Here is a 12,700-nt window from a genome sequence, read left to right on the forward strand (position 1 = left end):
AAATCCAACATATTTGCTTCAATTCCATCATTATATTTAAGTTGGTGGTATAATTACAGTTAACATTTTCCTCAACAATCGATTATTGAGTTTTATAATCGATCATCACATCGATATAGTCCAACCGATCAACGTTCGATCATAATCGATCATTGGAACATCACTAATACCACTTATTAATGGTTAGTAGTTAATAGGTTTGCTTTCCAGTACAGATAACAACAAGGAACGCGCTCAGATGAATACAATTAGAGATCAGGGCCCCTTTCCAAAAACGATCTTAACACTAAGATCGCTTTGTGGAACGAGACCTGCAAAAACAGTCATGTAGTTAATGTTGAAAATATAAATTATATTATTTGCATTTGCACATGATTTTATATATATATATATATATATATATAAACCACACCCACCATTGTTTTTACATGTATATGTTGTGTCGTTTTATATGTTGTATGAGCTGATGCGTTGTAAAACTGAAATCGAATAAAGAACTCAAACTTGAACTTGCATCCCAACCTGTCCTAAAATGAATTTTGACGACTCCAACTGACTTCTCTCTCGCTAACCTCCAACGGCTAACCATTAACCCTTTGTCTGGCCAGATGGTCCAGATAACTTACATATTTACGCAGTGTACTTGAATCGTAATTGAATAAAAAATATACAACAACAAAAAAAGATACAAAAATGGTAAAAGAAATAAAAAGAAGAAAAATGAGAGAGAAATTGGTGCGCCCTACTCATCTGTGGACTCAAAATGGATTATGGACGGGAGCCGGTACTGAGGTGCGAATCCAATTAAAGCTGGTGGTTCATAGTGCCACCAAAACCGTTCAACCTATGTTACAGGAAGTGGTGTTGGGCTAGAAAATCAGAGGAAAAAGTGACAGTTTCGAGGTAAGTATTTTCCGAATATTTGCTCATTTTACCTTTGTTTTCAAAAAAATAACAAGTAGAGGCACCAAAGACACTGATTCGTTAATTTTATGTGTGTTTAAATTATTTTAAACCGGCCTCGGTGGCGTCGTGGTTAGGCCATCGGTCTACAGGCTGGTAGGTACTGGGTTCGGATCCCAGTCGAGGCATGGGATTTTTAATCCAGATACCGACTCCAAGTGATACCGACTCCGAGTGAGTGCAAGGCGCAATGGGTGGGTGTAAACCACTTACACCGACCAGTGATCCATAACTGGTTCAACAAAGGCCATGGTTTGTGCTATCCCGCCTGTGGGAAGCGCAAATAAAAGATCCCTTGCTGCTAATCGAAAAAAGTAGCCCATGTAGTGGCGACAGCGGGTTTCCTCTCAAAATATGTGTGGTCCTTAACCATATGTCTGACGCCATATAACCGTAAATAAAATGTGTTGAGTGCGTCGTTAAATAAAACATTTCTTTCTTTAAATTATTTTATGGCAATCCCCAGTATTTGCAAACACTTCGTTCCAAAATGTTCGACAGTAGTGGAGTTGGTCACACAAGCTGATCGACGTTTCGTTGGCAAGGAAACTAAATTTGAGAGTGGAACAGCGCAATGACCAAACATATTTTTTTAAAACATATAGGGTGCGCTCCTTTCACTCTCCCGGAGAGCCAGAGTACTCCGCACAGCAATGGAGTGAACGGGAACACTGTCCAGGACTTACTCCACCTCTGCCAGTCAATGACTTGGTGCAGCAGGAAGATAAGATAGCGGACAATTCAAGTTTTGTTTTTCAGGGAAGCAGAAATTACTAATTAGCTAGCCAAATGCAGGTATAAAAATTACAAGGACTAGTTAAACAACATAACCACCAGTCAAAGAGGCGACATCGTTATTCTGATTTACTGTAGTGTGTAAGTTAAAGCGTTTATTTTATGTTTAATAATTGAAACGATCGAATGCTTGACCACAACAATAGAGGCAGCCATGTTGTTGAAGTAACTTTCTGTTCCAAAATTGTTCCTTTCGCTGTCCAGGACAGAACAGTTGGAACATGTCCAGGAGAGGTGAAAGGAGCGCACCCTTTGTCATCATAAATTGACAATACATAATAGTGATTGCAGGATAAAACAGCGTATGTGGAAAACGGCTCGTAAGGCAACGTCATACGATACGACTACCTGGTACGAGAATAGCCGCGTGAATAGCCGATTGTAACAAACCAACATTACGATTTCATCAATTGCTATGCAAAGGTGGAATGTAGCCCAGTGGTAGAATGCTCGCCTGATGCGCGGTCAGTCAAGGATCTACTCCCGTTGGTGGGCTCATTGGGCTATTTAACGTTCCAGCCAGTGCCCCACGACTGGTATATCAAGGCCGTGGTATGTACTATCCTGTCTATGGGATGGTGCATATTAAAGATCCCTTGCTACTAATGGAAAAAATGTAGCGTGTTTCTTCTCTAAGATTATATGTCATAATGACCAAATATTTGACATCCAATAGCCGATGATTAATAAATCAATGTGCTCTAGTGGTGTCATTAAACAAAATAAACCTTTTAACGGCTACAATGCAATTAGCTATTCTAGTACGAGACACTAATACCGTGTGGCTTCGCCTTTAGAGGACCAAGCTTCTTTTAAAAATACATGTATTAGGGTACACACTGGGAATACATAAACATGTCCTGGGGGTGACGGGGGTTATAAAAAAAAGTAATACTTACCAACTGGAATTCCCTGGAACAATGAAACTGTTGCTTAGTATACTAGTACTCAACGTTATATATATATTACCAATATGGTTTACAATAAACGGTTACATAAATATTGTATTTTCCCACGCTATCTCTTTGGCATTAGTCATAACAATACCTTGAAAACTGTTATGGCACACTTCTGACATCACGAGTCGCTATAGCAGCTGCAAGTTTGCGGCAGTCGCAGCTGTGAAATTGACATTATTCAACGTCATTGCAATTGACATCTCTGAATGTTATTAACATCGATTGTGAAGCGATTATAATCATATTTGACGTTTGTTATAAGTCACAGTTTGAGGATAATAAATAAATTATAACAGTCGCACGAGTGCCATAATAATTAAATTTGTGAAAGTCGTTTGCGAATTGTTTTATATCCCTCTATTTCGCCCGGGGAATAAAACAATTCCCAAACTCGTTTCATAAGTTACGTATAGTACATGTTACAATGCAATAATCTATATATACATGTACATATTAAAATAATGTAAGTATAAATAAATAAAGAGAAAACTATTTACCCGACAGAGTTTATTTGCTGGTGTTCGCTCTGCTTTCAAATTTGGAAACTGTGGTTGGATGACGCTGCGTCTACTGCTTTCACTTAGGGCTGTATAGGAGGAAAAACAATTGTTTATTGACACTTCAACGTATTGTTTAATCAACAAACAAATAAACAAACAAATAAATAAACAAACAAACAAATATATAAGTAAACATAAATATTTGTTTAACAACACCTTGGCACATTGTTGAAGTACAGCTATTTGGTGTCAAACATATAATGGTTCTTTTGATGTGAGATCAAGATCCATCATATCACAGGGAGCGATCTACCACGGAACAGCATTCTACCTTTTTTTAGCAGCTACTGGTATCATGATAATTTTTTAGATTTTAAAGTGTTTTTGTTTGTTTTGGGTTGTTGTTTTTTGTGTTGTTAAACAACACAACTAGAGCACATCGGTTATTTGAAGGAAGGAAATGTTTTATTTAACGACACACTCAACACATTTTATTTACAAAAGAAAGGAAGGAAATGTTTTATTTAACGACACATTGAACACATTTTATTTACTGTTATATGGCGTTGGACATTTGGTTAAGGACCACACAGATATTGAGAGAGGAAACCCGCTGTCGCCACTTCGTTGGCTACTCTTTTTTCGATTAGCAGCAAGACATCTTTTATATGCACCATCCACAGACAGGGTAGTACATACCTCGGCCTTTGATATGCCAGTCGTCGGCTATTTGATGTCAAACATCCGGTAATTTTGGCTCGTACTCTTGAGAGGAAACCTGCTACATTATTCCATTAGAAGGAAAGGATATTTTATATGCATTTCCCACAGACCGGACAGCTCATACCACGGCCTTTGATATACTAGACTTGAGGCAATGACTGGAACGGGAAAACACCAGAGAACAGGTCCACCGAGAAGGTTCGATCCTGCGACTAAAGCTCCTCCGACGAGCGCTCTCTCGACTAAAGCTATATCCTATCTCTCCCACCATTCCAAAATGTTCTAGAGACAAATCTGTCGGAGAGGGAGAAGTCGGTGTAGTGGCCTTACACCTCCCCACCCAGTTGTTAGAACTCGCTCCCATTGGGGTCCGATACCGAGATGCCAACCCAGTACCTGTAGTACCTACCAGTCTGAAAGGTACTATGTCAAAGTTGCAATAATGGTGGTTCCCGCCCAAAAAAATATTTATTAATTTTTGCTTTGAAACATAAAGTTTATACCTTCAGTTATATTGCCTATTAAAAATTACAACCAAATAATTCCATTTACTGGTGTTAAAAAATAACAAGAAGACGTTACTGAATGCCTAAAGTATTTTACTAAGGAATCTTTAGAGTAATTCTTTGCGCATTAACTAACTGACACACTGTTTTATGCCTACACATTCATGTTACACTCTAAGGTCAAATACACAGAGGGTCATTTTCGTCATTGAATAAGATGTTACAATATTCTTGAGCTTCATTAATGAAAATTTTCAATAGAACGGGCATTAAGAACATACACCAATGCGAACATACATCATATAAGCATTTATTTTCACTCCAAAATTTGAGTAGGATTTCCATCTCAGATTTTTTAACCAGCTATATGACCGCATTACGTCATGGCTGTAGTACCGGTCCGAACAGGTGTATTACATTAACCGATTCACTCCAGCTGTCACTTGCGCTATATACCCATGTCCCAAAAGGTCGATGCACAATATTACAAAATAACATGGGCAAAAATACAGCTAGAAGGCTTACCATTAAACATATATATTGTTTTAATTCTTCACCATTTCATAAAAGTGAATATGTGACAAATAGGAGTCTTCGTTTCAGGAAATATAGCACGAACCGTGATTACGTTACTGTATCTGTGTGCAGTGAGACCTTAAGGGTTTGTTTTTGCTGAATTCGAATTACATTACAATATTTGACAAAGAAACTGGTCAAGTATAAAACTTAATATATATATATTTGTGAGTTGAATTATGGAAAAGATTTGTGTAGTTGAATTATTACGTTATAAGTGTAAAAATATTACGTTAAAGTATTTGCAGCTTTTCTTTGACGTATTACGTTAAAGATTTGTGCTAGTTTAACCAGTATACATTACAATATTTGTGTCGGCCATTAACTTAGTATTACGTTACCTGTTGTTGCTAATATCTTTGTTATTATGTTATAATATTATACTTGCCTCTTTTTTCTGCGGACGTCCTGTTTGAGAATGGTTTTAATTACAATATTTGTGCGGGCTGAACTTTGTGGTATGTTACAATATTTGAATCAGCTGAACTTTGTATTACGTTACAATATTTGTGTTCGTGAACAAAGAGGCGTTACAATATTTGTGTAAGCTAACTTTGTATTAACGTACGTAACTGTATTTGTGTGCGTATCTGAACTTTGTATTACGTTACAATATTTGTGTTACCTGAACTTTCCTTTACATTACAATATTTGTGTTAGCTGAACTTTGTATTACATTACAATATTTGTGCCAGCTGAACTTTGTATTATGTTACAAGATTTGTGTTAGCTGAACTTTGTATTACGTTACAATATTTGTGCCAGCTGAACTTTGTATTACGTTACAATATTTGTGTTAGCTGAACTTTGTATTATGTTACAATATTTGTGTTAGCTGAACTTTGTATTGAATGACAAATTTGTGCAGCTGACATTACGTTACAATATTTGTGTTAGCTGAACTTTGTATTATGTTACAAGATTTGTGTTAGCTGAACTTTGTATTATGTTACAATATTTGTTCCAGCTTAACTTTGTATTACGTTACAATATTTGTGTTAGCTGAACTTTGTATTACGTTATTATATTTGTGTTAGCTGAACTTTGTAGACGCTATTTTCTAGATTTAAATTAAGTTACAATATTTGTGTTAGCTTAACTTTGTATTATGTTACAATATTTGTGCTAGCTTAACTTTGTATTACGTTACAATATTTGTGCTAGCTTAACTTTGTATTACGTTACAATATTTGTGCTACCTTAACTTTGTATTATGTTACAATATTTGTGCCAGCTGAACTTTGTATTACGTTACAATATTTGTGCCAGCTGAACTTTGTATTACGTTACAATATTTGTGATAGCTTAACTTTGTATTATGTTACAATATTTGTGCTAGATGACACAACTGTTAAATTAGTGTATATGTGATAGCTGAACTAAATAGTACGTTATAATGTACCCTACGTGAACTAAGTAATACATTACAAAATATGTGGAAACTGACCTAAATATCACATTACAATATTTGTGTTAGTCTAACTAGGTGTTACGTTACAGCATTTGTACTAGCTGATTTAAGCGTTAAAGTACTTCTGCTAGATGAACTAAGTATAATGTTATATTATTTATGCTAGTTAAGCCAAGTATTACACTATACTATTTCAGCTGGTTTAATTCTTTAGTACAGTATGCTAGTTGAACTAAGTATTAGTATAATAGATAATTTGTGTTAGTTTTACTGCTGCATTACAACATTTGTGCTAGTTAAAACAATTAGCACTATCTCGTCACATTATTTGTGCTAGTTAAACCGAGTGTTGCATTACAGTGTAAGAAAGAAAGAAAGAAAGAAAGAAAGAAATGTTTTATTTAACGACGCACTCAACACATTTTATTTACGGTTATATGGCGTCAGACATATGGTTAAGGACCACACAGATTTTGAGAGGAAACCCGCTGTCGCCAATACATGGGCTACTCTTTGTGCTTAGCAGCAAGGGATCTTTTATTTGCGCTTCCCACAGGTAGGACAGCACAAACCATTGCCTTTGTTGAACCAGTTATGGATCACTGGTCGGTGCAAGTGGTTTACCACTGAGCCTTGCGGAGCACTCACTCAAGGGTTGGAGTCAGTATCTGGATTAAAAATCCCATGCCTCGACTGGGATCCGAACCCAGTACCTACCAGCCTGTAGACCGATGGCCTAACCACTACGCTACCGAGGTCGGTTCATTGGCTATGGATGTCAAACATCTGGTAATTTTGGCACAGTCTTAGAGAGAAAACCCGCCACACTTTTCCATTAGTAGCAAGGAATATTTTATATGCACCATCCCAAAGACAGGATAGCACATACCACGGCCGTTGGTATACCACTTGTGGTGCACTGGATTGAATGAGAAATAACCTGGAGAGCTGGATTTCGTCCCGCCCCAATATTTAACCAATAAAACAAAACGAAATATCCTCTCTGATTTTGTGTTACCGCATTACAATATTTCCCCTGCTGTAACCTCCTCTCTAAGAATGGCCAATACAGCACAAATCCCCTTGTTTTCTTCGAGATACAATTGAAACTTTGAGTAAAAGTCAGTATCTATCTGTGATATTTGTATTTTTGCACAGTTCTTTACACTGTGTTTTTATTTAAATCTTGAATTTTCATATTGATGTTGATCATCACTTTATTTGTTTTATTACCATAGTTTCACACCCAAAAGTCGATGTATTTTTCGTGCTGGGGTGTCGTTAAACATTCATTCATTCATTCATTTAATACTGATTTACACAAAATTGGGTTTTGAATACACTGATGGCTTAACAGTATCATCCTAAAGTTTCAAAGTGTATACCCAAAATGGCATATGAGGACCAGGGCCTGTCCTTATAAAACATGTAGAGTCCAGAATCAATCTCTAATGATGTCACAGACATACAGTTTTGGCGTTGTCATGACATTACTGTCTCAGCCTCTATTAGAGTCTTGAGTCCTGACTCTAAACGTTTGATAATCACCAGGCCAGGGCTTGTGCTTATAAAACGTTTAGAGTCCAGACTCAATCTCTAATGACGTCACATGCATACAAGGTGTATGGCGTTGTCATGATATTAGTGTCTCAGTCTTTATTAGAGTCTTGAGTCTAGACTCTAAACTTTTTATAAGCAGGTCAGAGTCTCGTGGACTATGAAAGGAATCTTGTTAGATATATATTTATGCTAGGTTTATCCAGTGTTACGTTAAAGTATGTGTTATGCCGTGAGTAATACAATATGGTACACACCAGCTTTACCACTGCGGCGTCATCTTTGTCTTGGTGGTCGGAATACGGAAGGCATCCATGAGTGAGGACCTCATACATCATGTGACCAAACATCCAGATATCTGATTGCTTGGAGAAACATCGTTTCGTCAGGGATTCTGGGGCCGACCATCTTGTTGGAATTCCTCTACAGTCTTGTTCTAAAGATTATGTATTATTGAACGTGTTTGAATCAAAACTGAAACAAAATTCGGTTAGTGACAATATATACAATATTAAGCTTTGTATTTTGCAAAAAATATTGATTTCATGTATATTTAAAAAGTTAAAATATGTTTATAGACACGACTAGAGCACATTCATTTACTAACCATCGGCAATTGTATCGGCTATTGGATGTCAAGTATTTAATAATTCTGACACATTATCTCCTTGGTAATTCTGACACGTAGTCTTTAGAGAAAACCCACTAATTGTTTCCATTAGCCGCGAGGGATATTTTATATGCATTTTTTCCACAGACAAGACAGCACTTATCAACAACCTCAGCTGTGAAAACCTAGCAAGACAGAATCTCCCTAATCAATCTTTTGATTGTAAAGTTTTAAAACAGGTAGCTGCTTTATACACAGGTAACTAATAGAAGGAAGGAAAGGAAATGGTATATTTAACAACACACTCAACACATTTTATTTACGGTTATATGGCGTCGGACATATGGTTAAGGACCACACAGATATTGAGGGAGGAAACCCGCCGTTGCCACTTAATGGGCTACTCTTTTCGATTAGCAGCAAGGGATATTTTATATGCACCATCCCATAGACAGGATAGCATATACCACGGTCTTTGGTGTATCAGTCGTGGTGCAGTGGCTGGAGCGAGAAATAGCCCAATGGGCCCACTGACGGAGATCGACCCCAAACCGACCGCGCATCAAGCGAGCGCTTTACCACTGGGCTACGTCTCGCCCCTGGTAACTAATAGAACACGCTCCATAGTATTTTTCAAAGCACTTACCCACAACCTGTGTGTCATTGTTGAAATCTAGCGAGGTGGAATCTCCCCGGTGAAGCTGTTCATTTTAAAGTTTTGAGCCAGGTAGCTGCTTAATATAGACGTAACTGATAGAACACGTTCCATGGTATTTTTCGAAGCACTTACCCACAACCTCAGCATGTTTTCGTTGGAATTTAGCGAGATGGAATCTAGCTAATAAAATTAATTGTAACGTTTTAAGCCAGGTAGCTGCTTAATATTGAGGTAACTGAAAACATCCTACTGTATTGTGTAAAGCACATGCCCACAACCTCAGCATGCCCTTCTTGGAAACTAGCGAGATGGAATCTAGCTATTAAAGCTGCTGACTGTATGATTTTAATCCAGGTAGCCGATTTGTATAGAGCTAAATGATAGCTATGGAGAACGTTTGACCTTATTTTTTTAAAGCACTTACCCACAACCTCATCGTGTCCTTGTTGAAAGCAAGCGAGGTGGACTCTCCCTGATCAAGCTATTGATTTTAAGGTTTTAAGACAGGTAAATATTGAGGTAACTAATAGAACACGTATCACTGTATTTTCCAATGCACTTACCCACGACCCCACCGTGTCCTTGTTGAAACCTAGCAAGGTGGAATCCTGCTAGTTTAGCCGTCGTGTTGTCGGCGATGAACACACTTTTGGCGGTCAGGTCTCGGTGGATAATGTTCTTCTGGTGGATGTACTGCACAGCATCCACGACATCGAGCAGAAACGACTTGAGTCTCCACACCGGAAGCCAGTCTCTGTCGAGACTCCTGCTGACGAGCACGTCCTGCAGACACGTTTTCTTGTAGTCCTCGATGACAGAGAACCGTGGCAGTCTGCACACGTCGATGTTGTGGAACGCCAACAGCTGCACGACGTTCCTGTGTCCGGAGATCTCTCTGAGGACGGACGCCTCGTGATTGTGGGGCCACTTGTTTTTGCCCGGTTCTGGGCCTTGTTTGTGCTCATCGGCCGGTAGCTTGTGGAAATGAATAATGGCTGCCGTTTTCGCAAACAGCAGACTGACAGATGCGTCTTCAGGATCATCTTGTTGTTGTGGTTCTTTCGCTGTTCCGTTCAGGTTTGGAAGGAGTGAGTGAGTCAGGAGACGTTGTGCCATGGCAAGGTTCACTTGCAGTATGTTTTTACTAAACGCGTCCTGTTTCACGAATATGTCCACGATTCGCTGCGTCAAGAGGGCGCTCTTGTGAAAGAGTAGCAGCTGGAAGTCCTCAAGAAATACGTTAGAAATCAGACTCTCCAGAATTCCTTTAACTTCCTCGGCTACGTCCTCTCGGTCGTTGCTTTGGATCTTTCCTGAAACAGAAAGGGAATGGTGTTTTGTTTGTAACTCAACATAATTTAATATACGATTATCAATATTATTATTATTATCAGAAAGTCAGAGAGCAGTCACAAAGGCTGAACCTGCCATAGAGAGAGAACTATGTGTTTAACGACACCTAAGCACATTTTAACATACGGCTATTTGGTGTGCAACACAAATAGTTATTTTAGCACTTCCTCTACATAGTGAAACAAAAAGCCCGCTGCCACCGTAAAGGCTACTACTACCAAATTATTAACAGCAAATCGTCTTTTATATGCAATTTCCCTGTATACAGTAATGCGCGCACCTAATACAACCATTGGTATTCCAGTCTTAGGGCTCTGTTGGGATAGGACAAAAACCTGTGGGAGGAGATCCATCTACGGAAGAACGAAACGACAGACAGATAAACTATTTATTATACATATCTGATATTGCTTAACAATGTTAATTTTCCATTTTGTTTCGGGTTTCTTTCTTGAAAATGTAGGTACATAATGTTACATTGTATAAATACGAAAGCTCACCAAAATAAAAGATCAGTAATGCAGTCAGACTGTTCACGATCAAGGATGTGCTTAACGTGGTCCATTTTGAAACATTGGAAGCAGAAGATGCAAACGACATTCGACGTTTGACTATGGCGGGTATCAGTCCATGGCGGGTATCACGGTCCATAATTGATAAGAATAATACATGAATACAAAAAATAGATAGTCCATGTGTATGTGTATGTGTGTGTGTGTGTGTATATATATATATATATATATATATATATATATATATATAATATATAGACAGGCAATGATTTTTGACACTTCAGCTGATGTGACTTGTCGGCTCTTAAATAGGTATAGCTGTATTCGCAGACGAATTCAGATTACGATTGACTTCACCGGCGTAAAAAACATTGTAAAATGATGTTAAATGACAAAGCAATTTGTTTATAATGTGTATAGAATTACTCTGATATGCTGTACGAATTTGCTGGTGATTTTTATAGGACTCTGTAGTCTATTTGTATAGCACGGCTTTTGGTTGCATCACCACAAAATAACGGGGCATGGTTTTACGTAGACTTATATCGTAAAATGAATTGTTGTATAATATTAAGTATTGCTGTGCCCCACTAATTCCGTGTGGGGCAGAGTTTGCCCCTTCGTATTTACTGTATGAAAACTAAGAAAACAAGTAGCAATAAACATAAATGTTCGAAGCAAGCCGAACGGCTGACTCGATGTTTGTTTCATAAATTGTGCAGCCAATACTTACTTGATTTTGGGGCAGTAAAGTGCACGTGAATGCTCTGTACTAGTAGATTCTGGATCAGTGTAGGTTATTTAGCATTTTCTTTGTGAAATAGATCCGATCAGGTGTATCGTCCAGCCAAATTACGTAATACGATTGGTTAGATGACGTCATGTGACGTCATGTGAAAAGTATAAAAAGCGCGAAGGAACGTTTGTTTATCACTTTTCCCTTCGGTGTTAAAGTCATTATATCTAAAATAATAATAAATAGAAAATGGAAGATTACCTTTATGACAAATAGTTAACTATTTAGGCCTGACATTTGGAATGGAGACTGACACTGTTTACAAGCAATTTAAAGCATTAAAATCAAATAAAATTATGAATGTGCCTGCATTCCTATTACACTACTTTTGCTAAGTTCGTAGCTCAGCTTCACTTGAAACACAGACAGGATCTACTGGATAATGATGTTGATGTTGTTGTGTTATTTTGGCTGCTTATCTGCTGCAGTAAATAAATATGAACTGATGTTTTCTACCATTCCTGACTTGTTCCTTTTGTTAGCCGGGTGGCTTCCAATATATATATATACACACCTCTTGCAAAATCCATGCTAGGACGGCATAGATGGCTTCTGACCTTAAAGTCATGGCCGATTTCACATTTCCACTCTTACAAGCCTCTATGACGTCTGCTACCTCGCAACATTTCACCGCCCCGATGGCCTTGACGGTGGCTACTGCTGTCTTTAGATTCTTCGTGTAAGCCTTGTACTCGGAGTGCTTCCCGGCGCTGTGGCAGCCCTTCATCATCATGGCCAGAACCGTGAGGTAGAGACCCTCCACAGTGGCGGTGCTCCACCC

The 12,700-nt window shown here is 38.1% G+C and overlaps 1 protein-coding gene across 1 annotated transcript; it reads right to left on the bottom strand.

Annotated features, from left to right (window-relative positions):
• Positions 1-255: 255 nt before the first annotated feature.
• LOC121383557 (tyrosine-protein kinase TXK-like) lies at positions 256-11,262 on the bottom strand. Its single transcript, XM_041513644.1, has 5 exons — positions 11,112-11,262; positions 9,822-10,571; positions 8,248-8,426; positions 2,658-2,670; positions 256-311 (listed from the first exon to the last, which is right to left on the bottom strand). Exons 1-5 carry the CDS (start codon positions 11,260-11,262, stop codon positions 256-258), a joined length of 1,149 nt encoding a protein of 382 aa, XP_041369578.1.
• Between the last annotated feature and the right edge of the window lie 1,438 nt (positions 11,263-12,700).

This window comes from Gigantopelta aegis, chromosome 10 (genome assembly GCF_016097555.1).
Source record: "Gigantopelta aegis isolate Gae_Host chromosome 10, Gae_host_genome, whole genome shotgun sequence".
In the NCBI taxonomy this organism is placed as follows: domain Eukaryota; kingdom Metazoa; phylum Mollusca; class Gastropoda; order Neomphalida; family Peltospiridae; genus Gigantopelta; species Gigantopelta aegis.